Source organism: Vombatus ursinus, unplaced genomic scaffold (assembly GCF_900497805.2).
Source record: "Vombatus ursinus unplaced genomic scaffold, bare-nosed wombat genome assembly UNPS02014951.1, whole genome shotgun sequence".
In the NCBI taxonomy this organism is placed as follows: domain Eukaryota; kingdom Metazoa; phylum Chordata; class Mammalia; order Diprotodontia; family Vombatidae; genus Vombatus; species Vombatus ursinus.
In genome coordinates this window covers 1,099,210-1,126,559 of record NW_020954729.1, presented here as the reverse complement: position 1 = coordinate 1,126,559, position 27,350 = coordinate 1,099,210, and the positions used below count along the sequence as shown (strand labels likewise).

The 27,350-nt window shown below is 46.3% G+C and overlaps 1 protein-coding gene across 1 annotated transcript in view; it reads right to left on the bottom strand.

The window, feature by feature from the left end:
* The window catches only part of GABRE (gamma-aminobutyric acid type A receptor epsilon subunit), a 41,922-nt gene extending 26,476 nt beyond the window's left edge, over window positions 1-15,446 (bottom strand). The window contains exons 1-3 of the mRNA XM_027845074.1: window positions 15,367-15,446; window positions 9,963-10,111; window positions 9,277-9,344 (exon numbers count right to left, since the gene is read on the bottom strand). Coding sequence (XP_027700875.1) covers window positions 9,277-9,344; window positions 9,963-10,111; window positions 15,367-15,422 — 273 coding nt within the window. The 5' untranslated portion in view covers window positions 15,423-15,446. The remainder of the gene's footprint in view (window positions 1-9,276; window positions 9,345-9,962; window positions 10,112-15,366) is intronic.
* Between the last annotated feature and the right edge of the window lie 11,904 nt (window positions 15,447-27,350).

The following is a 27,350-nucleotide window of genomic DNA, read 5'->3' as shown; positions in this document are numbered from 1 at the left end:
CTTGAGCTGTCCGGCTGCCAAGACTTTTAACACAAGGGAAGGACTCAGAAGGTACTACTAAGGATGAATCTAGCTCTGGGCCTATGACACAATCTTTTCTCATTGCCCAGTCCTTTGGTGAATCTGGTGCCCAAGACCTCAGTCAACTTAAAGCACAGCACAGCACATAACACAGAGGAACAGGAATGCACGTGCACAGTGAACCCCCTAGCTAACCAGAAACTCCACAGAAATCTCCCCTAGCTCTCTTGTTCTCCCTCTTGTTGACATGCTCAGCTTTGCAACCACAATATAAAGGCTCAGAGGCCTGGGTTCTCCCTGAAGCCTGCAGGAAGCCTCAACATGAGAGAGAAGCTGGCCAGGCCCATTAGGGCCACTGGCAGAAATGGCTGGGTTTTTTGTTTTTTGTTTTTTGTTTTTTGTTTTTTTTTTGCTCCCTCAGCTCAACTGGCTTGCCTCCACAAATCTGGCAACAGAGATGGTTTCTGGAGAGGGATCTCAACTTTAGAATTTTATCTGGAGGAGGTCTATGTTACTCCAGAAAACAACCCCAAGGACAAAACACAGTTAACAGGGCAAGTATGAAAAAAATGAGCCACTTAGGTGACAATTGTTCTGGTTTTGTGTAACAATCCGCATTTGCAGCTCGCCTCCCTTCAAACAGCTCTTAACTAATATAGTTCAATTTGGATGATGGATGATAGGGATCCAGTTCCTAGCTCCTAAGAAGGAGATTTTAAATCACATCTTCTTTTCATTTTTTAAAGGGAGTGAAATGAGTTTCCCATCTTGGCATGATTTATCACCTAAAGGTCCAGCCAGAGAGCTGTCTGTACAGAGTTCCGGCCCTAATTCCTATGTCTGAAAGCCTATGATTCTGTGGTGTTCACACCAGCCAGTGTGCATTGCTGGGAAGCTGGTAGGGCTCTTCCAAGCCAGGAGGGGTAGAGACAGCAGGGTTGGCATAACCGAGTGGCCACACCCTCTCCAGTTGTGAAGGGCTTCAGCATCCTTCCAGCTGAGGCCAGCACCTCACTTAACCACTCCCCTGCCCCCTTGAGTATAAGTCCCCTTCCTCTCTCTGAGCCTCAAGTCACTCCTTAATAAAAGGAGAGAGTTGGGCCAGATCATCTCTGAGTAACCTTCTAGTTCTAAATGTCTATGATGTCATCAAATATTTGCCAATTATATCAAAATGCCAGAGGCAGGAGTCTATAGATGCACACACAATTTCCCCCCACTCTACCTTTGTACTAACCCAGGCTTGGAGACTCTCTCCAGCCAGGTGACAATAATAGTGAATCCGTGTTGGGGAGACCAGCATGTCCTAATCCCCAAGGATCATGGAGAATGAAAAGATCATTAATTCATTCAATCACAGAACTGGAGAATGCCGGAGGGACCTCCGAGGCCATCTAGAACCGTGGGGTCGTGCTCAAATAGAAACATATCCCTGAGGATTGCATGTTGACTTAGAAAACCATAAATGAGCATTATCTATGTTGTTTTGAATTTTGATTTATCTTGTTCAACATTTCCCAATTACATTTTAATCTGGTTTCCGCCACAGGAGTTCTGCAGGCCAAGTAGGCAGAGTATAGCCCCAGACTGTGAGTTTGGCGCCTCCGATCTAGACCAATCCGTATCTGCAAAACAATCCTCACCACAGAACCTTGGAGATGGTCAGCTAGCCTTTGCTTGAAGACCTCCAGTGATGGGGGACTCACTACCTTGCAGGGCAGCTCATTTGGCTTTCATAGAGCTCTATCAAAGATGTTCTTCCTTATGTGAAGCTGAAACCTGCCTCCCTGAAGCTTCTATCCAATTCTAGTTCTGCCTACTCTGCCAACATCACATGACAATAGCCCTTAGAATCCTGGAAGACAGCAAACATGTCCTTCCCTGCTGCTTCCCTGCCCCCCCCACCCAATCTCATCTTTTCCAGGCTAAATATCCCCAATTCCTTTAATTGATCATCTTGTAATATGGTTTCCAGCTGAAGTAATTCTGGCTTCCTCATCTGGACATGCTCCAACTTGTCCATTTCTTTCCTAAAGCATGGCCCCCAGAACTAGACATAATTCTCTAGATGTGGTCAGCTTAGGGTAGAGGACAAGGGGATTATAACCATCCTCCTTCTGACACTGTTATCTATCGCTACAGCCTAAATCTGTCTTTGGGTTTGGGGCTGCCTCTTCATCCTTACCATCTGTAAAACATCTGGTCATTTGGATATGCATCAATGACAGTGGCACCTATCTCCCAGGGTTGTTGTGAGGATCAGATGAGATAATAATCGCAAAGTTTTAATACGGTGTGTGGCACATAGTAGGTGCTATATAAATGTTAGTTATTATTATTATAAAATAGCTATCCCCATCCCACCCCCCATGGAACACATTAATTCAGCAAGTACATGGAAGCTTGAGGTGGGCCTGTTTCTGGATATACGTGACTGGGGGACTGTGGCAAGAGGACATCTTGGTAGGAACCCACACTTAGTGTTGGAAGGGACCATAGAGGTCATCTGGTTCAAACCGTCTCATTTTACAGATAAGGTAACTAAGTCCAGAGACTTGAAGAAAATTGCCCAGGGTCCCAAAGGTGGTAAGCGGCAAAGCCATGATTTGAACCCAAGTCTTCTAAATCCATATCTCATATTCTTTCCCACTGTGCCATTCTGCTTCTCAATATAAATTACTATCTATTCACATCTCTTCCATCCTATACTTGTGAAATTAATGCTTTGAGCCCATATAGGATTTTACATTCATGCCTATCAAATTTCATCTTATTAGACTCGGCCCATTGTTCTAACCAGTCAAGATCTATTTGGGTACAGTCCTGCTGTTCAACGCATTAACAATCCATCCCAGCTTCCCATCATCTGAGAATGTGACAAGGGTGTCATCTATGCCTTCATCCTAGTTATTGACTAAAAATGGTTAGCAGAACAGGGCCACAAGAAGATCTCCCTCCAGGTTAAGACTGATCTCTGTTGTTCGGTTCCAGCTGTCTAGTGGGTTCTGCAAACACCTAATTACACCATCAGCCAGCATACATCTTACAGTATAGCAGAAAAAAGCATTGTATCTGGCATCAGAGGACCTCAGCTTGAATTCAAACTCTACTCCTTAATACCTATATAACCTTCAGCAAATTATTTCACCTCTGGGCCTCATCTGTAAAACTCAGTAATAGTTTGACCAGATGTTCATTAAGGTCACCCAGCTTTAAATTCTACATCATCATACATTCTCTCCCTCTTGTCTACAAGGATATCACAGGAGACTTCATCAATTGTCATGCTGAAATTGAGGTATATCACATCTGTGCCATTCTCCTGATCCCAATCTAGTCACTTTATCAAAAAAGGAAATGAGGTTAGTCTGACAGGACCTCCTCTTGACGAAGCCCCATGATGGCTTTGTGTAATCACCACTTTTCCTTCTTCATGTTCATAAAACATCCCTTTTAATAATTCATCTACCCATCTACCCATTGAACAAATATTTGCTAAACACTTGCTATAGGCAACACCCTATGCTAGGCACTGTGGTAGCCCCAGAGATGATACAGGAGTAGAACCACTGTCAAATAACATGAGAGAAAAGAAGATAGGCCTTTGAGTCATTCCCCTTCCCGATTCTTAGTGTTTCTTAACACTCATTACCCCCACATACATACACACAAGGATATAGCTTGTGTGTCCCTCAAGATTTAGAGGAGGTACAGTCCCATCATCCCATGATGCCTGCTCCCCATATCCCCTAGCTGTCCAAGGGGCACTTAGGAGGCAGAGTGAATAGAGTCTGGAAGACTCAAGTTCAAATCTGGCCCCAGGCACTTACTAGACACTTAGCAAAGTGCCTGACACATAGTAGGTGCTATACAAATGCTTATTCCCTTGCCTTATTCTCTTCTCCCTTCCCCTGCTCACACTACAGTTGGCATCAGTCAAATCAAAGGGAGCAGAAATGGATAATCCTAGCACCAGAGCTAGCTCTAGAGAATGGCAAATGTAGGTATGAGTCTAGGGGAGCTCCATGGGGCTATGGGGTTCAGGTAGCTGGAAGAATACAAGAGGACAGCTCTTGGGGAGAAGGAGCCAGTCTTGGTGAGTTGGTATTTTGCTAAATAAGAAAACCTCATCTTCTTATACACATCCCCAAAGCAAAGCAGGGAATAACCTCTCTCATTCCCTTCCCCCTTCTGCTCACACCCAGGCTGCCTTATTATCACATATTTTCCCCTACAAAGCTTTTCCCTCTGCCTTGATGTTCACTAGGTCCTCCTTACACTGGCAAGAACAGATTGGATATGGGAATAGCAATGGGAGGGCCTGTAGAACACCAAGTTCCTGCCATGCTACTTACCCTAGCCTTGTGTGGCCCTAGCCTAGCCCAGGTCCCTCTCTCCAAAACATTTGCTTCCCCTCACACCCATCCCCCAAGTTGGGCCAGAATCTCAGCCTAAGAGGGGATGGAGAAAGAAGTACTCCATCTAGAACTACTTACTTTTCCCCAGGGGGCCTAGAGAGCATGGCAGCATACAAAATGGTTGGTGGCAGGGGTCATAGGAGAGATTGCTTTGTACATGTTTGTTTGCATGTTATCTCCCCCATTAGAGTAAGCTCTTTGAGGGTAAGGACTGTCTTTTGCCTATTTTTGTATCCCCAGTACTTAGCAAGGTACCTGGCACGTTATTATGTTTATTATTATTTTTTAAATTTATAATATTATTTATTATTATTAAATAAATGTTTATTAATTGATTGATAGGATCATTGATTTAGAGCTAGATTAGACCTTTGAAGACATCTAGTCCAATGTCCTCATTTGTCAAATGAGGAAATTGAGGTCCAGAAAGATTCTGTGATTCACATTAAGGGCACTCAGCTAGTGAGCCCCCCTGCAGGGGCAGGATGCAAACCCAAGTCCTCTGACTCCATATCTAACATTCTTTTTACTGCATGATGGAGCTCCATTTTATATATCTCAAAAGTCTTAAGATATTAGAGGAGTTAAATGGACCTCTTAAGTAGAGAATTAGAAAATGTTCACCCAGAAACTCAGAAGGCACTTCTTTCCTTTGATTAGGCTGATCACACTAGTCTCCATACCTGTTTGGGGGAAACAGGTCTGAGGCAATACTGGGTGGTGGAAAGAGCCCTGAACTCTGAGTCAGCAGGCCTTGGCTCTACTACTGGCTTGGCCATGAACCCACTGTGTGATTACAGGCAAGCCTCTTCCCTTAATCTAAGAAGATAAAATGTAATATGGACAAATGTAAAATTCTACACTTGGGTTCAAAACATCAATTACACAAGGATAGAATAGAATAGAAGATAGAAGAATAGAATAAGATAGAAGGATAGAATAAGATAGAAGATAGAAGAAATGTGGATAGACAACAGCTCATGTAAGATGGGGGGGGGGGGCTGGATTCAGTCTCTAAGGTCCCTTCTGGCTCTGACACTGTATCATGAGCACTAGGCCCTGTAAAATTATTAGTACATGACATTATTAGTATGGAAAAGTGGCAATGGAAGGACCTACAGAATACCAGGATCCTGTCCTGTTCCTTACTCCAGCCCTATGTGACTCTGGCCTAGCCCAGGTCCCTCTCTCTTTAACATTTACTTCTCCCCCTGCCCTGCCCCCTGGCCCCAGCTGGACCAGAATCTCAGCTTAAGGGAGGGTACCTAGTCCTGGGAGCCAGGAGATTTGGGTTCTAGTTCCTGGTTCTACTACTAATGCCCTAAATCAAGTCCTTTCCCTTCTCAGGGTTTTCTATTTTGTTCTGCTTAAAATGAGAGGCTTGGATTGATAATCTGTAAGGGTCCTTCCAATAATAATAATAATAGCTAACATTTGTATAGTGCTTACTATGTGCCAGGCACTGTGCTAATTGCTCTTACAATTATTAATGTCATTTTGATCCTCACAGCAACTCTGGGAGGTAGGTGCTATTATGATCCCCATTTTACAGATGAGGAAACTGAGGCAAACAGGCTAAGTGACTTGCCCTGGGTCACACAGCTAGTAAGTGTCTGAGAGTGGATTTGAACTCAAGTCTTCCTGACTCTAGGCCTGACACTCTATCCACTGAACCACCTAGCTGAGAAGAACTATTAATCTCAAGGAGTTCCTAGAATAAATTCTTGGCCATAGTCAATAACCCCAGAGCCTGGCTGGCCTTGGCCCCCTGTGGAAAGAGTGAGAGATTGGAAGTCTGAGGATCTGGGTTCAAATCCTGTCTCTGCCATTTACTACCTGGGTGACACTAGGCAAATCCCCTAACCTCTCTGGGTCTCATTTTCTTTGCTTATCAAATAAGTGTCTTTTATTAGATGACTTCTAAGGGCCTTAGTAGCTCTAAATCTACCTTAGATCATATGTTCCATGATCTCTCTTTCCAAGGCCCCTTTTTTTCCCCCTTACTAACAGTCTTCTGACTGATCAGGTCAGAATGGCTTTGCTTTTGGTCAAAGGACTTTGTAAGACTTCCAGAACAAGGAGTGAGTATGCATTCTTAAAATATAAGAAAGGATAATAAAAAGGGAAGTCTCATTCAAATAGTTACAAAAAGCATAAAATATCAATCTACAAAAAGTCAGTCTACCAAGATACATTTAAGATGAATATAAATATAATTAGACAACATGATTTAAATAATGACTTGAATAATTGAAAGTATAGCAATTGCTCATGGTTGGGCTGTGCCAGTGTAATAAATTGATTTATAGGTTTAATGTCATACCAATCAAACTGCAGAGGAGGATATTTTATAAAACTCGACAAAATAATTGCAAAATTCATTAGGAGGAGCATAAATTTTAGAATCTCATGAGAAATAATGGCAAAAAGTAGGAATAAAAGGGGACCTCAAATTATACTATAAAGCAGTAACAATCAAAACTATTTGGTTATGGTTAAAAATATAAAAGCAAATCAATAGAATGGACTACATATGGAAGAACCAGAAACAATCAAATTCAATAACTCACTGTTCAATAACCCCCCAAACATAAATTACTTGAAAAAACACTCTCCATTTGACAAAACCTGCTGGGAAAACTGGAAAGTAATTTGGTAGAAATTAGGTTTAGACCAGCATCTTACCACAATAAGCTCAAATTATACCACAATAAGCTCAAATTATACCACAATAAGCTCAAAATGAATGTACAACCTGAATATTGCCTTTCTTTGTATCCCCAGTGCTTAGTACAGTGCCTGGAACAAAATAAGTGCTTGTTGACTTGACATCGTTAAAAAAATAGAAGAGGGCAAGTACATCTCAAAGCCACAGGTAGAGAAAGCGTACTTAACTAAACAAAGGATAGAATTTGTGGCCAAAATAAAATAGATAATTTCAATGATTTGACATTGAAATGCTATAATACAAATAAAATCAAGGCAGCTAGTACAAGAAGAAAAGTTGTTGATTGGGGAACAATTCTTTGCATTGAATTTTCTGATACGGGTTTGGTAGCCAGGATATAAAACCACTTAACAGATATGTAATTATATATACATACTAGTTTATATATAATTATATACATGTAAAATCAAATGCATAAATACACATATGCCAAAAAAAATTTCCCAATGCAAAAGTGATCAAAGGATACAAACAAATATTTCTCAAAATAATTGTTAACTCTTAACAATCACATGAAAGATGGCTCCAAATCACTAATTATAAGAAAAATTCAAATCAAAACAACTCAGAGATTTCACCCAATATCAAGTAAATGGGCAAAGATGACAAAAGAAAAGATTAACCAATCCTAGAGGGACTATGAAAAGACAAGCACACTAATACAACATTGGGAGAGCTGCAAATTGGTCCAACCATCCTAGAAAGTGACAAAAATGTCCATACCCTTTGATCCAGAGATTCCACTGCTAGGTATATACACCAGGGAGGTCAAAGAGAAAAACAAAGATCCCCTATATACCAAAATATTCATGTCAGTCCTTTTTATGGTACCAAAGAGCTAGAAACAACATAAGTACCCATCGAATAGGAATAGCTAAGCCAGTTGTGGTACATGTATGTAATGGAATATTATCATGTCATAAGAAACAACGAATATGAAAAATTCAGAGAAGCATGGGAAGACATAAGAAATAACGCAAGTGAAGTAAGGAAAACCAGGAAAACAAAATACACAATGACTACAACAATGTAAACTAAAAACGAAACAAAACAAAACAAAAACAATATCCAGGAATTGAATGTTGTATAATTACAATGACCACGCTTGGCCTTAGATTAGAAAAGAGAATATATGCCTCCCTCCCTCCTTACTTTGCAGAGGTAAAGGACTATGGATATCCAACATTGCATATGCTGTTAGGTGTTGCTACTATGTTGATTAGTTTCATTGAATTGATTTTTTCCCATTTTCTTTGTTGCTCTCAGTTACAAGGGATGCCTCACTGGGTAGGAGAGGGGGAGGAATACATTCAGAAATGCTGGTGATGCAAAAACATAAAATAACAATAAAAATAAAATAAAGTGTAAGAAAGAAAAATCCAAAGAAACTAAGAGAACTTCTCCATGTAAACAGAGGTACAATTTCCAGGTTGATTTCAGAAGAAGACTCATTGGGATCTACATCTGGTCTTCTCTTTGTATCTCGGGTACTTCACCCAGTACTTAGCATAATTAGGTGCTGAATTGAATTGAATTGTTTTAAGTGGAGGGTCTAAATAGATTTTGCTCTGGTTTTTGAGATGGGCAATAGAAATGGAGTAGTGCTGTTTTGGAACCAGCTTCCATAGGTTCCTAAGAGCCAACTGTTAAATTTTCAGTGTGAATATTAACACCTCAGAATCGGCAAAAGCTACAAATCAGGGCTTGATTTATTTGTTGATTTCTGACCACTAAGAAAGTGGTGGAGAAAATGTTAATAATTCAGAATAAACATAAAAGTGTTTCTTAGAGTACACTTTTGGGAGTTTTGGACAGCTGGTTGTTAAACATTTACCAGCACACCCTTGGAAAAGACCCTCAAATTTATTTATGGTGTGGCTACTAACAACCAGTAGCTTTGTTTTTTGTGGTATTGTTATGTGGTGGAAGCCAGCTAAAATTCACACACACACACACACACACACACACACACCCCAGGAAACTTCTGGTATGGTTCTAGATACAAAGAGCAGAGCAAAGTAGCCCCAAAGCTTGTTGCCAAGCTTGGGAGGTCTACAAACAGGGCTTCACCAGGCCAGGGAGTCCCCAGCTGGTGCCTTTGGTACTCACCATCTGGATGACAGAAACAGGCCCAATGCTGTTCACGTAGATATCAACGTCGATGTTGGTAGGCTTGACTGCAAGGGAAGCAAGACAAGCGAAGGTAAAAGGCCAGCAATGTCACAGTCAGAAAGGGAGATGGTGGGGAAAGAAGACCACATACGTGTACTTCAATCATCATACTGGTCTGTCAAATATTCAAGTTGGAAAACATACTGACTTGAATGTAAGTACCTACTATGTGTAAGACACTGGATACAAAGGCAAAAAAAGAAACCAAAGCAACCTCTCTGCCCTCAAGCAACTTGCATTCTAATAGAAAAGTCAGTTTGTGACTATACAGCAAATACAAGATGAATGGGGAGGGATTTGGGAAGGGAAGGCACCAGCAGCTGGGGGCAGCAGCTGGGGGTGGGGATGGAAATCACAATGGGCTTCATGTAGAAGGTGGTGCTTGGCCTGGATTTTAACCTACCCTTTTGGTCTAGAAGATCTGCCTTAGGTCCCAGTCTGCTGCTTGGTGACTTCTGCCTGCTAGTGCTGAGTCCCTACCACTCAGGCACTGTTCTATCTTTCACTCTCCTGGGCTGCTCTAATCCAGTCCCACAGCCATTTGGGAAGTTTCTCTTTCTCTCCCCACTCCTTCCCTCCACTCTGGTCTAAGGAAAAAGGACAGGTTCTTCTCTGGTACTTACTTCCAATGTCAGGCCTCAGCTTGCTGTCATAGTCCTTCAGAAGAGTATTCAAGATCTGGGTGGCATCAGTCTCTTGTGCCCTAGGAGTCAAGACCCAGGTCTTGTTGACACCAAGGTAATCATAGTCGTACTCCTCCGCGCTGTCACTGCTAGGGTCAAGAAACACAGGGTGAGACAAGGGCCCCTCCCTAACATCTCTCTCTTTCTCAAATCCTCTTCCCCATAATGATCTGCCTTTCTTTATCCCAAAATCCCTCAGTTAAAGTCTATGATCACCCTCCCTGCTCTCCAAAGGTATCTTCTTACAATTGTATGCAAAATAACTTTCACACTAGCAAGTGGCTTTCAAAGTTAGGGCCCTCACTGGTAGCTGTTGCTATAGTAGCAAGAGCAAGCATTAGTCTAATTGGCAAAAGAAAAAAAAACAAATGACCAGAGGGTGATTCTAGACATACGGCACCTTACTTTTCTTGGCTGTCTTCTACAGTTTGAACCATGAGGTTCTCTCACACTTTCCACTACACCAGAGCGGGGACCAAGACCAGCCATGCTTTGGCATTATTGACTCTGCTTCAGCTACTAAAAGAGCAGATACCTTGGGGATTCACTGGGCCTCATTGGGAGGCCAAGGCCATGCCTCCCTTTGACCAGACTGGGAAGCTAAATAAAGGACCGCCTCTAAGGGCTTTGGAAGCCCACAAAGGGAGTCAGGAGAAAAAGGAACAAGGCAAAGGCAAATATTCAGGCAGCAGCCCCAGGTAAGCACAACCTTCTCAGGCCTCTAGAAAGAGTCAAAGTAAAACAAAATTTAGTTCATTGATAATCAATAAGATCCAATAAGCATTCAGTAGATGCCTGCTACGTGCAAGGAACTGACTAGATGTTATTCCCTACTCTCAAGGGGAAATTTAGCATATAAGGGAAACCAAGGCAATCTTCCCACAGGAACTGGCACCTGAAGAAAGCCAGGGTTTCTAAGTGGCAGAGGTGGGAAGGGAGAGCCTTCCATACATAATGGAGAGCCTGTACGGTAGGACAAAGGCAAGGTGCGGAATGGTGAGTTCCCAAAGCAGAAGTTTGCCTAGAACATAGACTATAATGGGAAAGAATCCTAGAAACGTATATACTATTGAAACCAGTTTGTCAAACTAAGAACCTTGTATGTTATCCTAGAAGCAATGAGGAGCTATAGAAGGTCTTTTAGCAGGAGGATGACAGTGATCAGACTTGGGTTGTAGGGAGATTATTTTAGCAGCTGTGTGGAAATGGATTAGGAGAGAGAGAGAGAGACAGACAGACAGACAGACAGACTGGGAGTCTAATTAAGAGGCCACAGCAATAGTCCAGGATAGAGATGATGAGTCTGGAAGAGGGCTGGGGGCAGGGGACATAAAGAAATCTTTGTAGATCACACCCTGTACATGCCTGCTCGTATTGTATAACTCAGTCTGTCCTACCCAAAATGAAAAGAGGGGGCTCTTACTCACTGTGGGTCAATGACCCAGAGCCCCCATGGGGTGCCTGTGGCAGCAAGGTGATCTGGGAAGAGAGGGTGGAGATGCTGGGGGAAGGATTTTCTCGTGGTACCTTCACAGCTGGTATAGTGGGCACCTGGATAAAGATTCGATTATAACTATTGTGAGGGGCCAATGTCCAGCTCAGGAGCGAGGGAGGGTGGGAAATTTAATAGCAAAAGGAGGGGGAGGAGGGGAGAAGTGTTCTGGGATCAGGGTAGGTGTGGTTGGCTTTCACAGGAGGGTGAGGTTGTGACCCATCTTCCCATCCAATGATTGGTTAACTATATACCCCTTGGGGTCACACCACCACACCACCATACCACAACCCCTGGTGGGATAGCCCTATTTTGGAGACCACTGCTCTAGTCTATCAGCAAAGAAGAGGAGGCCCTTTGTTGAGAAAGAGGGAGCCTAGGGGGGCTTGTTGGGCGATGAAGAGGGTTGGAACAGTTGCTGTGGAGAACCTCCTATAGAAAGAGCAGACGATTCTTCAATTTTCAGTTTTTCATTTGAAATCTTCACCTTTATGATACTAAAGGCCTTCTCCAATACCTCATCACAGCTTGGAAGTAAGCCTGGGTAAAGGAAGGCTAATCCATCACAATGAAGGCCTGGGAAAGCCTACCCAGCTGGGAAGGGTTCAGCTACCAGCTTGGCCACAACCCATGCTTGTTGTGGCTGACACACCAGCCTGGTGAAATGTGAGGGTGGCTCAGTAGCAGGTCAGTTACCAGGGGATAAAGGGTTGGGGTCACAACCACTCACAAGCACCATCTCCCAAGGCATTGCAAGGCTTTTGATCTGCACTGCTAGAAGGGTGCCCTCACTGATAAATTATGGCTCTTTTGAAGTATATGTCACTCATCTCTTCGAAGGGATCTGTTCACTCAGTCATCCTGTTCTTTTATTAGTAAAAAGCAGTAATTAGGCAGCTCGTGTACGTTATCTTGGAGATATCAGTCACTGGTGTAGGTCTACTCATTTGGTGGCAGATAACAGCACTGTGGGCCTAGACTGGCAGGAGGAAATTAGCAGCTGCTGGGGGTAACCACTGCGCAAACCCAACCTATTTCAGGGATGGAAAACTGAGTGGAGCTCAAAGTACCTGTTTCCTCATCCCTGGCAGGGAGAAGGAAGTAGGGTAGACATGCCAATCTAAATTGGCCTAGGGTGTTTTGAGATCAGATGTATGAGGATACCTAGGGTGTGTAGAACCAGACCTCAAACCAGGCTTTGCTCTATCCCTGGGCCTCTCCTTCGCCACCTTGGAGGGTACCACTAGTGGTACACCATGTTCTAGGAGAAAATAGGGTCTCACTCCCTCACCAAATGGCTATCAGCCAGAATTTGTGGGATGGCCAAGAGGAAGCCTTCCAGCTCAAATCACTGGCCCAGAAGGGTGAGTACATATGTAGGGACCCACTCAGATGCCCCAGCAGAAAGGCCAAGTGTGAACATCTCCCTCCTAAGAAGAGGGTGAGTGCAGGAGCAGGTGGGTGCCCAGGGCCAGGGTTATGCACAACAGCTTGGACAGCAAAGCTCTGAAGCTCTTTGGCAATGCTTGATCTGCTACATTGGGGGACTAAGGGATGGCTGGACCATTGCTAGTGTCAAACCAGAGATGCCACTGGCAACAAGGAAGGTAAAGTCCTCCCCACTCTCCACACCCTACCTTGAAGGGTCCCCCCAGGGGTTTGAAGCCTGACATTCCAGAGCTGTCTAAAGTGATGGTGATCAGGGCCTTGGAGGAGCAAACGGTCCTAGCCCAGGGCCAGACAGGATCAAAATCAATCAGAGCAGAGGCACTACAGAGGGAGGGATGGGGACAGGGGAGGAAGGGGGTTTGCAAGCCCAGAGCTCAGGAGGATTCTTAGTGGACAGCCTATGCCCTGGAACAGCAACCTGCCCAGCCTCTGGAGGGCCCTCTTGGGCTCCAGACCCATCCAGCGTAGGATGCCAGGCCACAACCTAGCCTGGTGCAACAGTCACACCCAGAGGAGCCCCTAGCCTTCCCATCCCCATCCCAATCCCGTCCCTGTCCCAGTATCTGCCTGCATTGGTAATGGGATTTGATGGGCATTAAGTTGCCTTATTCTGCCAATTAGCTCCAGCCAGTAAAATCCCACTTCCCTAGAGCCCTGAGGGTAATGATCTGCTGACAACATGTTCTTTCCCCGATCCAGCCATTAAGCTCACTAGCAGGGCTAGGAATAGTAAAAAAAAACTTGAAAATCTATGTGCTCTGGACTCTAGGAGCTGTTGACAGCAAAGGCTGGCCTCAGTACAGAGCTGGCATCTGCACCCACCAGCCCCACCCTAAGAACGTCAGGGGGAACGGGGAGGGGCAAGGGGGCGCTACTGGTGAAGTGGGAGGGAGAGAAGCTAGAGAGCAACAGGCCGATGGCCAGACGGGCATCTTTGGCAGAGCAGGGAGCACCCTAGCCTCCCTTTCAGGGTCTCAAAGTCCCGTGGTAGACATCTTAGTCAAGTTTCACCCCCCCCCCCCCACTACTGAACTTGAGGTCCAGCTAGCTACAGGCCTTTCCCTGTGGGAGGGCAGGTAAGCACAGGGCAGGCAAATCCCCTTGGGTCCACTCTCCCTCAGAGACACTCAGGTGAACCAGAGGAGGTGCTGAGTCCTGGTGACCCACAACCCCCCAGCCTGTCCTTCACCCATCATTGTGGGTGCGGGGGAGGGGGCAGGTTGTACCCAAGCAGTTTGCGGGTCCCAGCCAGAGAGACTGGTGCTTTGAACAACTAAATGGGCACATAGGAGGAGACAAGACTAAGTCTCGTTTGGTGGGGAGTTTGGCTGGGCACATGCATCCGAAGCCTCTCTTTGTCCCTTTTTAAAGGGAAGGAGCAAGGCAAGGGCTAGCAGGGTCAATCTGTTCTCCCCCTGGAAACTCAGAGGGCCAGGGGAAGAACCGAGGGGAGACTAACAATCCGAAGGCAGCTCTGCCACTACACCCACTTGGAGAATGTGGAAACGAATTCTAGGGGCCGCAGTTTGTGGCTGGAGGAAGCAGAAAGGATGCACGTTCCCGCCCCCTCCCCGGCCGCCCTCCCAGCCAGAGGCTCGGGAGAGAGTCTCTATGAGGATGGGATGGGAGGGAGAGATGAGCGAAACCTGAGGCATAGGCGCGCTGGTGAGTATGGGGGCAGGCACGGCGGGGCGCGGGGCTGGGCGGCGGGCTGGTGAGGCCCCCCGCCACGCAGGCAGGGGGGGGGAAAAAAAGCAACGCGGCCACAGAGAAGGAGCTGTCGCCCAGTGACATTACCACACTGTTTGGAAGCTATTCCCCTTTCTCCTCTCTTATCCCCTCCCCAACTCAGCTTCGGACTTCTTGGTAGCTGGGAGACTGGACCTATGGACTGCCCCCCTTGCCTTGGCCCCAGGACAACTCTCCCCTGTTTCCCCAGCTCTCTCGTTATCCGAATCCCCTGCCTTAAGCTGGGGAGGCCAAGAGGGGCAGGCCACTTGGGGACAGCTGGATTTGGCCCTTGGGGCTTCACGGGGCTTCCCTGTCGTCGCTTTCCCTGACTTGAGAGGACGTTTTCGCCCTCCACCCTGAACCCCCCCCCCCACCAAGGCATCAGGCAGACCCTTCATTAGGAAAACAAGGAAGCATCAACTGGGAGGTTGGACTCAGTTTCCCCACTGGTAAAAATGAGAGGTAAAATGATTTTTAAGATCTCTCCCAGGACTAGCGTGTTATGAGAAATGGAGAAGGACTCAGGACAGACAAACAGGGTCAGAATAGGGGAGATGGGGTGACAGGAGAGAATGATTGGTTTTTATCAATTTCTCTCCTTGATGAAAGGGGTAGGATGGGGTGGGATGAGATGGGATGCTGGGGTCTGAATATGGAAGTCAATCCTCTCACCTGATTTGGAGGGCCGGGTAGATGGCCAGGTATATCAGGAGAAGTTTGCCAGACATCTTAGAGACCAGAGGCAGACCCTGTCTCTGAGGCAGAATGTCCACAGAGAGAGAGAGGCTCAGCGTGAGGTTTGGGTTTTGAAAGGATCCCAACTCTCCCCCCACCTCCTCTCCCCTCCCCTCTCCTCCTCCTCCTCCTCCTCCTTCCCGCCTCCTTCCCTCCCCCCGCCTCCTTCACCCAATGGAAATCACTAGCGTCCAAGGGAGCTGCGGCTGGGGGTGGGGGGGTGGGAGTCAGGTTGGAGATAGGGAGGGAGCCCACTGAGTTAAGGGAAGGAAGAGGCAGAAAGCCTAAGGAAGTGGCCTTTTCCCCAAAGGGCAGCAGCCCCCAAAAGGCGACTCCAAGTTCAGAATGGAGCATAGCCACTGGGAGGCTCTGAGCTGGTCAAGGACTCCCACGCCGTTCCGCAGCTCTCTTCTTCCCTAGGCGCTGCTCCCACCCCCCACCCCCGGGCCGGGGCTGGAGCCCGGGTCGGGCGGGGAGCGGGGTGGCAGCACTCACCAGTGGCCAAATTCCTGCTGGCAGGCAAGCCCCCAGCCCGAGGCCCGGGTGTCTGGTCCTCCCTCTGTCTGTTCTCTGGCACTGGCAAGCAGCAGTTGGGTCCCTGCGGCCGATGCACACAGGTGCGGGCAGACAGAGCTGCTCCCACCGGCAGCCCCACCGGTTGCTGAGGCAGTGCCCGGTCCAGGCGCGTGTCCCTCCTCCCTTCTGCCTGCCCCTCAGCGCTTGTTTCTGCCTGCGCTCCTCCCCACTCTCGAAAGTCCTCCCTCCTCCCTCCCGAGCCCTGGCCAGATCCTCTTTGACATCTATCTAGAGACAAGAACAAAAGTTGGGCATTTCTTAACCTACTCCTTGGCAAAAAAGGAACAGGGTAACATACACACACACACACACACACACACATACACACTCGCACGCGAGCGCGCACGCACACGCGCGCACACACACACACACTCACACACACTCACACACACTCACAGGAGAGAGGGAGAAAGTGATGCTACAGGCTTCTTCCCAGGGTCCTAAGTCCCTCCTTTTTTCCAGTAGTTTTTTGGAAGTCTCTGCATTTCTGAGATGAGAAAGGAGTTAAATAGCCCCAGGGTCCCCCCCTTTCCCTCAGAGGCATTTGCTAAAGGGTTAAAGTCACCACTAATGTACAGAGATGTGTCGACACCCACACCCCACTCTCCCACCGAGAGGATATATGTATCCACACTAAGCCAGGGAAATTTTCTGAACGCGTGTGAAGGGCTCCATCCCTCCTGCTCCCAGTAATACTGCTTGGCATTGCAGGGTGAACTGAACCATCCTTAGGCTGCGAACGGGTCAGAGAGCCCAGGGAAACAGGGGGCTGGGAGGGGCCAGCCTTGGTGCCTGTTCTCAGACTGGGTGATGAGAACATCTGGGCCCACACCAGGCTCACCTCCTTAGCGTGACCATGTTTAACATCTCTCCCTGCACTCAGGATGGGGCTTGGTGTGTGTGTGTGTGTGTGTGTGTGTGTGTGTGTGTGTGTGTGTGTGCGTGTGTGTGTGTGTGTGTGTGCGTGTGCCTGTGTGTGCGCGCCATCAAGCGTGTGTCTACACTGATAGCCGCCTACGCCTGAAATCAGACAGGTTCAGAGACTGGGAGTTGGAAGGGACCTGTGAAATCCTCTAGGGTAGGGGATCTTAACCTGGGCTTCATCAACTAGGGTTTTTAAAAAAATATTTTGATAATTAGATTTCAATATAATTGTTTCCCTTAGTAATCTCATGTATTTAATTTCCTCATTTAAAAACAGGATTTTGAGCAGGAGTCCACAGGCTTCAGCAAACTGCCAGAGGGACAGAGGCAAAAAAGGGGCACACAAAATCTTAGGAATCCTTGATCTAATCCAGGAGTGAGGAACCTGTGTCCTTAAGGACATGTGTGGCCTTCTAGGTCCTCAAGTGCGGCCCTTTGACTGAATCCAAACTTCATAGAACAAACCCCCTTAATAAAAGGATTTGTTCTGTAAAGCTTGGACTCAGTCAAAAGGCCACACCCAAGGACCTAGAAGGTCACATGTGGCCTTGAGGCTACAAGTTCCCTACTCCTGAATCCAACACCCTTGTTTTACAGGGGTGGGGACACCTTGCTCATGGCCCCATCAGGAAGATCTCACTGCATAGCAGACGGTACCAAGGTCTTTCTTGCTCCAAGGCTCCTGTGTTGTGGTAGTTATATCCCAAGACCCTCTTTTACATGTTTCCTGGAACTGAGAAATGTGAATTATGGGTCAATGTAAACTGAAGGGTGTGGTGACAATCATCTGGTCAATGCATGTCAAAATTTAATGTTAACACTGATAAAAAAAAAAGCAGTTGTAAGCACTAAGCAAAGAGGTGACCAGGTCACCCTACACTACAGTAGTACAGTGATACCGATCTGACTATGAGATCCCATCCTCACTCACAAATATTTCGTTGCTCTCTGTGGCCTTTGGAATAAGGGAAGGGGAAGGCACTGTGCTGAGTGATTTACAAATATCTCATTTGATCCTCCCAATATCTCTGAGCAAAAAGTGCTGTAATTTTCCACATTTATAGCCCCCCCCCCCCATAAAGGTTAGGTGACTTGCCCAGAGTCATACAGCTATTAAGTGTCTAAGGCCAGTTTTGAACCCAGTCCTTCCCGGCTCTAGGCCCAGTGCCCCATTCATTGTACCACTTTTCTCTCTCTATTATAAATCCCTCAACCTGGCCTGCAAATTAGTTTAAGCAAAGTTTGGAAGCTTAGACATAAGAAATGGTTTCACTGCAGAATAAGAGATTATTGTGCCCAGCTCCTATTTCTGGCCTGTTGTGGGCAGGCAGTTTACATTGGCTGTGTGTGTTTGTGACCCTGGGCAAGTCACCTAATCTTTTAGTGCTCTAGTCAACTCTGTATGACTAAATTACAGAGAAAGGGCCCAATTGCATTGGAAGAGGGAGTTTCCTCTCCCCTGGGAGTTCCTTATCCCAGTGAAATCTCAGGTCCAGTCCCTAACCTTATCCTAATAATTATCTTGTCTGAGGACTGCTAAACACTTGTTAACATCTTGGCAAGGAACCTAGATCTGTTTGTAAGCAGGCAGCAAACCAGGCGGATATTTGTCTAGCAAACACAAGTGCAGATGATGAGAACTGAAGGGAGGATTCTGGGAACTCAACCGACTAACAACAGGGACAGGCCCACCAAGGTTTCCCAGTGGTTCTATTCTCAGGTGGGCCTCCAAGCTCTAGGCATGCATCTAGGCATGACTTCCTGCAGGACATCTGAACCTTGATGCCCTCACGACACTATTTTTCCCTTCCCCTCCAACCTGCTCATCCCTTCTACCTTTCCTCTTTCTGTGTGGTCCTACTGCTCACCCCTTCTCCAGTGCTTGGAACTTTGGGCTTCTTCCTCTCTCCCCTTGAACAGTCAATCAGTTCTGTCCTATCCATTTCAGCCCCCCCCCCATCTCTTGTAGCCATTCCCTCTTCTCTCTTCCTTCTGTCCCCGTTCCAGTTAAGACCTTCATTTATACCTGCCTAGATTATTGCAATAACTTCCCTATAGGTTTTTATAATTCCACTCTCCCCCTCCCAGTCCATCCTTCACACCATAGTCAAACTATTCTTTCCCAGGCATTCATAATAAATGTTTGATGAACTTTCCTTGCTTGGCAATAGGGACACATTGCTGATTTCTGAGCACAGGAGTGACGAGTGAACTCTGTCCAGTTCTTTGAAACCTGATGCCAAGTATCCTTTCCAAATTTAGTTTCTCTTACCCCAGCTTCCCTCCACATGCCATATGGCCCAATCAGCCTGGACAGTTCTTAGCCCCCATATACATCCTGTGCCTTGAACACCCTTCTTCCCTCTCTTCCCCTGGTGAACTCTAGCCCATCCTTTAAAGCTCAATCAAATGATACCCCTCAAGGACTCCTTCCTCCTCTCTTCCATACCCCCACACCTAGTATCCTCTGAGACCTCCCAGGGTGCTTAGTTATTCACTTCTCTGCACCTATCCTGGAAGAATGATTATTAGAGCTGCCTGCATTGGCTTTAGCCATCCCCTTGGCCGCTCCCAGGGAGGGAAGGATTCTAAGTGAGTCAGGACCTTGCCATATGTAAACTCTGAGGCTCCAACCCCCAGCCCCTCCAATTAACCACCAGAGGGCTTTTTGATACAGAAGAATGTTTTAAATGGGAGACGGGTACCAGCTGTGAGAACACTTGGCCCATTTATTTTCTCCCTCAGAATACTACGTATCATACATGTGTGCACACATGCTTACGAGGATATATGTGCGAAGAAGATGCTCCGGTCCCCTCTCTCTGGTAACTAAAGTATGAAATTTGGCATTTCACCTGGGACTGTTAGGACTCCTGGTCCAGCAAGTGTCTATTTCCAGGGGATGTCTCCATGTGTGTGTGCACGCACATGTGAGCTGCATGTACCTGTATGTGTGTATATCCCTTCGTTAAGGTCTTCCTCAGATGGCCATCCTCTCTGGACATGGTGACCAAGGGGGCCAGGTATGAAGGTTAGGCAGGCAAAGGGTATGTACAAACATCTGTTGGGTTGGGCCAAGTCCTCCCCAGCTGTACTTCTGTTGTCCAGGGAGCAGGCTAGCCACAATAAGTGCTGAAAGCCGCATTGCCATGTCAGCTTAGCCAACAAGGGGCAAAATGGCTGTTTGGCTGAAGGTCACCGTGTCCTCGGTGCTCTGACCAGTCACACTCTTGCAATGCCTCATCATTGGAAGGAATGCCAATGATGATGCTGTCATAGCAATTGGAGGTTTACAAAGTACTTCACCTGTGTTTAATCCTCACAGGGATGCTGTGAGGTAGGTTCAGGCAGTATCCTGCTACCCAAGTGCTCACAGGGCATACAGTATTAGCTTTGGGGCCGTGAAGACTGGAGTGCAAATTCTGCCGAATACTTAATAGCTGTGTGACCTTGAGCAAATCACTTAACCTCAGTCTGCTTCAGTTTCCTCAACTATAAAATGAGGATAATAATAGGATATATCTTGCAGGGTTTTTATGAGGATCAAGATAAATATGAAGCACGTTGCCCACTTTAAAGCACTATATAAATGCTGGCCGTTATTATCCACATTTTACAGATGAGTAAACTGAGGCTCAGAGGGGTGGATTGACTTGCCCAGGGTCACATAAAGTATAGATGTAAGTATGAAATGAAGATTATAGGCCAGTTCTCAAATCTGGTTCTTTCAATTTAGAAACAAAAACTTGACTTGAACCATTGTTAGACCATAATTAAGCAAACGATGTCCAAGAACCCCCTTTGAGAAGAGCAGCAGTGGGAAATAGTGGGGAGGGGTGTCAGCGATGCAGTCACAAGTCCTGAGCTCCAGTCCCTCTGTCACTTACTGCCTGAGTAGTCTTAGATAAGCCACTGAACCGGGGAGCCTCAGTTTCCAGTAAAATGTCTATTTTAAGGAGGCATTGTGAAAAATAAATGGGCTATTGGATGCAAATATAGTGGGCCACACCAATTGTTATCATGTTGATGGCCAAAGCATAGGTGGGGTAATGATATGAGTGCAGAGAGGATATAGCCTATCTTACATAGGCTGGGACAAGCCTCATCATCAGAGGCACCCCAGCTGAGTTCAGATGTGAGGCCACACGTGCTGGAAGGGACTCTTTCAGATGACTTTTATGCTCATTCATTCATTCGTTGGTTGATTCAATAAGCATAGATTTCCCCGAATGCCTATGGAATCAGCCCTCGGCATATGCTACCCTGCCTTTTGGTCTGCTGAGGTTGGCCCAGGCCTCCTAACTGGTCATTGTTTCTCTCATCTTCAATTGCTCCTCATCCACTGGTTTCTTCTCCTGTATCTATAAACTTCCTCAAGTGATTGTCCCTTTCACTATCAAACACTTAGACACTTAGACTTATCGACTCTTGCTGCCTTCATTTCCTCTCCAACTCACTTCCCAACCCCTGGCAATCTAGTTTCCAATCTTACCACTTAACTGAACTTGCTCCCTCCAGCCAAGGTGACCAGTGATCTCACATGTCAAATCTGATGGCCTTTTCTCTGTCCTCATCCCTCTCGACAAATCTGTAGCTTTGGACACTGTTGACTCCCAACCTCTTCTCCAGGAATATTCTCTTCTCTCTTGGTTTCCATGACACTGTTCTGCTTGCCTGGTTCTTCTCGGTGTAAGTATCATCCATCTCATGTCCTCTAAGAATTGGTGCTCTGAAAAGTTCTGTCCTAGGCCCTCTTCTCATCTTGTCTCCTCTCGTCTCCTCTGATCTTATCTACTCCCATGAGTTCAGTTGTCATCTCTGTTCAGGTGACTCCCAGATGTCTGTCTCTCTGTCTATCTGTCTGTCTATCTATCTATCTATCTATCTACCTATCTATCTATCTATCTATCTATCTATCTATCTATCTATCTATCTATCTATATCTCTATCTATATATCCATCCAGCCCTAATTTCTTCTCTTGAGGGCACCACCCTCATTGGTCTAGTCATCATGTTCATAACCTTGGTGCCATGTAGGACGTGCCCCTCTCCCTCATACGCCGTATTCATTCAGTTGTCAAATCTTGTCCATTCTACCATCACATCTATTTCTTTCTCTCCACACCCACATTGCTAAAACCTTAGTTCAAAACTTAATCAATTTTTGCTCAGATTATTGTGATAGCCTCCTGATTGGTCTTCTTGCCTGTCTACTCCAGGGTCCACACAGTGGCCAAAATAATCTTCCTGTGGTACAAGTTGGATCAATGTCTTTCCCCTGCTCCAAAAATGTCAGTGTCTCCCGACTTCCTAGCAGATAAAATTAAAATTCTTTAGTGTGTCATTCAAGAGCTTCCAAAATCTGGTGCCTACTTATCTTATCATATCTCCTCAATAGAAGGTAAGCTCCTTGAAGGCAGGGGCTAGCTCATTTTTATCTTAGCATTCTCAGAATCTAAAACAGTGAGCACCTGGTCTAAAGTAGGGGCTTTAGGTTTGCAGAATGGAATGGAAGGGAATTGTTGTTATCAGATGGTTTGGGGCTTGATAAGGACACTTTGAAGATCCCTGGCTGGGGACAACCTTCTTCCCAAGTATCACCTCCTTATAATTCTCTGCTACCTGGGAGTTGATGTCAGGGCAAGAGCTGCAAAATGTCAGGTGATGGAATGAATCATAAAAACTGTAGGCCAGAGCCACCCTCAGCATGGCAAAGGGGGCTGGAAATGCCGCCACATCCCCGTTGGCCCATCCACAAGCAAGACTCAGGCAAACATGTTGGGGAGGGGGTCAGGTTCAGGCCTGACTGACCCTCAGTTAAACTAGGAAGTTGGTTGAGTTTCTTACCAGCCTTGCCCGCTGTGTGCCTTGCCCAAACTCTTCATGGAAGGATGTAAGCAGTAGCAGCAGCATAGAACCCAGGCATGGGGCAAGGAAGGCAGCCAGATGGTGGGAAAAAACTATTAGAGCATGAGAGCATTTGGGGGGTTAGAGGGATCTTTAACTGAGCCTAGCTTCTCATTCCCTGATAATGCCTTCTAGACTCAATGGCCTTCAGCTCTGGTGTCTCTAGACTCCATTCTTACCAGGGGCCAAAAGGAGGCCTTAGTCTCAGTGTGGGGGGGTGGGGTGGGATTAGGCCTCAGGGATGTCAGAAGCCTCAAGGTCTGAAGCTAATGCTTGGCTCAAGAACTCTCAGGAGAAAATCACGGCCTTCCTTGGAGGCAGGGCTGCTGTTTTCTGATAGGCCAGGTTGTTTGCTAGAAAGGTTTTCCTTTGGCCTCCTGTGTTAGCAATCATAGAGTGTAGGATGGGAGAGACAGCATATACAAACCTCAGCAGATGTGGAATATAAACAATGAGCATGCATGTACAAGGGAGCTTAGGGAGGGATGGCCCTGTTAGGGCAATAAAGGCTTCCTGGGAGCTAGAGGATCTGGAAGGACCCTTTCTGGCTTATATTCATCTTGTATGTTGTTGGCATATACTGTTAAAAGTATATGAGTGTGTGAGCTCCTGGTGCCCAGCATAGGGCCAGGTATATAATAGGAGTTTAATAAATGCTTGTTTCATTCCATTGTGTCATTTGGGATATGTTGAAAAAAGTGCTGGACTAGCACTCGGGAGAGACCTGAGTTTGAATTCTGTCTCCAACATGTATAAATGTGAATGAGTCACCATTCTGAGCTTGTTTTCTCATCTGTAAAATGGGGACATAGGACTGTTGTGAGGAGCAAATGATATCATGTAAGGCTTAGGTCAGGTGCCCTTCCTCCACGAAGCCCCCCTGGCCTCCCTAATTGTTATTGTTCTCACCCTCTTGAAATGATCTTACCTGTGTACATTTTGTCTTCCCTCCCCCACCACCACCCATCATCCCCACCAGTAGAAAGTAAGCTTTTCAAGGACAGGGACTGTTTCACCTTGATATTTCTATCGCTAGTGACCAGCACAGTGCCTGGCATACAGTAGATGCTTAATGAGTGTTTGTTGAGTTGAACCTTTAAATTACTATCTAGATGACAGCTATGAGTGGCAGCAGTCATATTATAATCAGTAGGTCAATGAGTATTTATTAAACACTTTCTGTGTGCCAGGCACTCTGCTAAGTGCTAAGAATACAAAGGCAAAAAAAAAAAAAAAGGCCAAAGCAGGGTATTAACCTCCAAGGAGCTCAGATTCTAATGGGAGAGAGAACCTACAAATAACCATCTGCATACATGAGAGAGGCAGTGGAATGGAAGGTACATGATAGATGGAGAAGCAGGCTTGGAAAAGGAGAAGGTTTTGACCAAGGTCACCCACTTAAGGCAGTGATGGGGCTGAAGGGTGGACCTTCCACATGCTCATGACCTGCTACCCCATGGGCCTCACCTTAAGCACTTTAAGGGCTGCTCAGGCATTTGGGAATGAGCCTGCCCTCACACCTCCTTCCCCACCCACCCCTGCCGCCTCAGCCAATAGATGTCCAGTTGGTCCTGCTTTGTGCATTTGTAATCCTGAGCTGGAACAAAAGGGGAAGGTGGAGGTGAAGATGACAAGGCGATTAATAGAGCGCTGATGCCCAGTGATCCTCTTCATTGGAAAGAGCTCCAGAGGGGTGATTCATCCTTCTGGGGAACAGGCCCCAGCACTCTGGTGTTGGAGGAATGTCTCGGTCATTCACTGTCAGTCTGCCCTGGGGCCGCAGGAAGCCAGGGCTCAGAGCCAGGGTCACGGAGCTCTGCTGTTCTAGCAGCTCCTGCCCCCCCCAAAATGGGAAAGATGGTCTGGTTTGGGAGCTCACTTCATCCAATCAAAAGAAGGGCCTGGGGCAGCACTAAAAATCACAGCATTCAAGAAAGTGATGCTGAGGATGGCAGCTCACGTGTCAGGAGCACTTGAAGGCTTATTGCCCACTTGCCAGATGATTCAATTTAATTTGATAAACACTTATTAAGCATGTACTGTATGCCAGGCACTATACCAGGCACTAGGGGTACAAAGATAACAATGATATGTTTCCTGCCCTCCAGGAAATTGATGAGGTGGAATGTGGCACCGTCTAAGATTACAACATGTGTGTGAATAAGGCAGTACAAGGCGAATACAGAGTAATTTGGGTAGAGGGGGCACCAGAAGCTGGAGGGATCAGAGAGGCACCTTGGAGGAGGTAAATGCTTGAGCTGAATTTGAAGGGATACCTAGGTGAAAGAGTGCATTTAAAGCCAGTGGCATAGCCTGTATGTAAAAGCACAGAGTTTAGCTGGATCATAGATTTTGTGAGAATGAATGATGTGTAGCACCTAGAAAGGTAGCCTAGAGCCAGACTGTAAAGGACTTTAAATGTTTAACTGACAAGTTTGCTTTTTATCCTGGTGCTAATAGGGAGCCATTGAAGGCTTTTGAGTAAGAAAGCAACTTGATCAGATTTATGTATCATTTTGGAAGCTGCGTGAAAGGTGGACGGGAGAGGAGAGAGAGTGGAAGCAGAGAGGCTGATCAGCAGGCTAATTTAATGGGTGGGAGAGGTGATGAGGACCCAAGCTAGGCTGGAGGCTGAGTGAGGGAGAAAACCCAGGGAGGGAGGCAATGATAGGGTTGTAATCACATTTCACAGCCCTGGGCTGGTGGTGGGTTGGGATCCTTCAGATACGCTCTAGGGGCTCTCAGTTATTACCACAAGCAATCTTACTTTCCCATGTTGGCACAACTGACTGGGATGGGCATGGGGGTAGGATTGGCAGGGGGTTTTAACCCAGGCTCTGGAAATTTGGCTTTTTCCCTTTAATAACTATATTTCAATAGAATTGGCTTTCTTTGTAATCCTATGTATTTTATTTTATGCATTTGAAGCATGATTCTGAGGAGTCAAGAAACCTCATCAGGCTCCCAAAGGGATCCTGACTTCAAAAAGGCCACCACCTCCTGAGGGAGCATGTGTGTTCTAGAGAGACACAAAAACCGGTCCACTCTGCTCCTTTCAGGTGGCTACCTTGGGGTCTTTTGCCAGGCTTTTCCACCAAATTCACCCCACTTGGCGAAAAGCATTTTTTTCTCTGTGGCCCAGAGAGCAAAGCATGCTGCTAAGGTGCCAGGATGAGTCAGGGGCATGGGCAGTGAAGATCCATTTGGCTTTGGGATTTATTAATGGAACCCAATGGACCAACAGCACTCTGGTGAGAACCCATCTCCAAGAGACAGATCATTAAGGATGCCCAAGGAGAATGGAGGCCTTGATTGGAATAGACCCAAGAAGTCCTCCTCTCAGGGACAGACCAGAGGAAGGGCAACAAAGCCTGAAATCCACTGCCAGGGCAGAATTTGAGGTGGGGGGCAAGTGGAAACAAGATGGCACTGAGGATGCCAGGCCTTCACCAAATCCCAGAGATGGAAGGGGACTCAAGAGCCATCTAATCCAACTTGCACCCAAAAAATGATACCTCCGTGCCAAGGCATCTTACATGCCCTTTCAAATTCTCCCCACAAAACTACTTTTAGCAAAAAAAAAAAAAAAAAAACCAAATCATACCCTTTCCTTGCTTAACAGATAATAATAGCTCCCTGCTTCTTGGCCTAGCATTCAGACACCCCCTTCTTTATTCTCACTGCTCCCCCAGCAGGCCAGCCTCTTCACCATCTCCTGAACAGATTATGTCCATTTCCTTATTATGTTCATCCATGCTCTTGTTTTTGCTTCAACCAATCCATCAGTGAATATGAAGTATGTCCTAAGTGTCAGACACTGTGGTAGGATCTGGGGATGTGAAGACCAAAAGAAAAAAAAAACCCAAACAGAAATGAAGCCGTGCCTCCTCAGGGAGCAGGACATTCTGTGAGTGACTTCAACTTCTCAGAAAATCCAGTATATCAACGTTCTCTTGGCAGGGCTGGGAGACTGCTACCTGTCTGAGCATGCCTAAGAAGGAATTCCTGCTCAGGGACAGGCTGGGCTAGATGACCTCAAAGGTCTCAGCTGACTTGGTGATTCTGTAATAAGATGATCTTATTGTCTGTATTTACACATCAGAACCAGCCTGCAAATGGTCATTTTGGCCATTTCTGTGGTCACTTGAGGTCACCCAGGGGATTCTGGATGGATTGCCCTCCTAGAGGGCACGCAAGGTTAATTCATTCTACTCTCTTTGAGGACAAGAAACAAATCAGTTTTCAGCTCTGGATTCACAGTGCTAAACACAGAACCTCATACACAGCAGGCTGTACTACCGCTATGTATTAGTGATGGCAATTCCAACATATGGGTAATTGCACAGAAATCAATCACAAAATTGGCTTTTGGACACATTAGCTTGTGATGTGGGGCAGTTGAAGCTCTCTGAGACTCAGTTTCCTCATTTGTGAAAGGGGGATGATAATTCTTACAGTGCCTACCTCATAGGATGGTTGTGACCAAAGTACTCTGTAAATCCTCAGAACACTA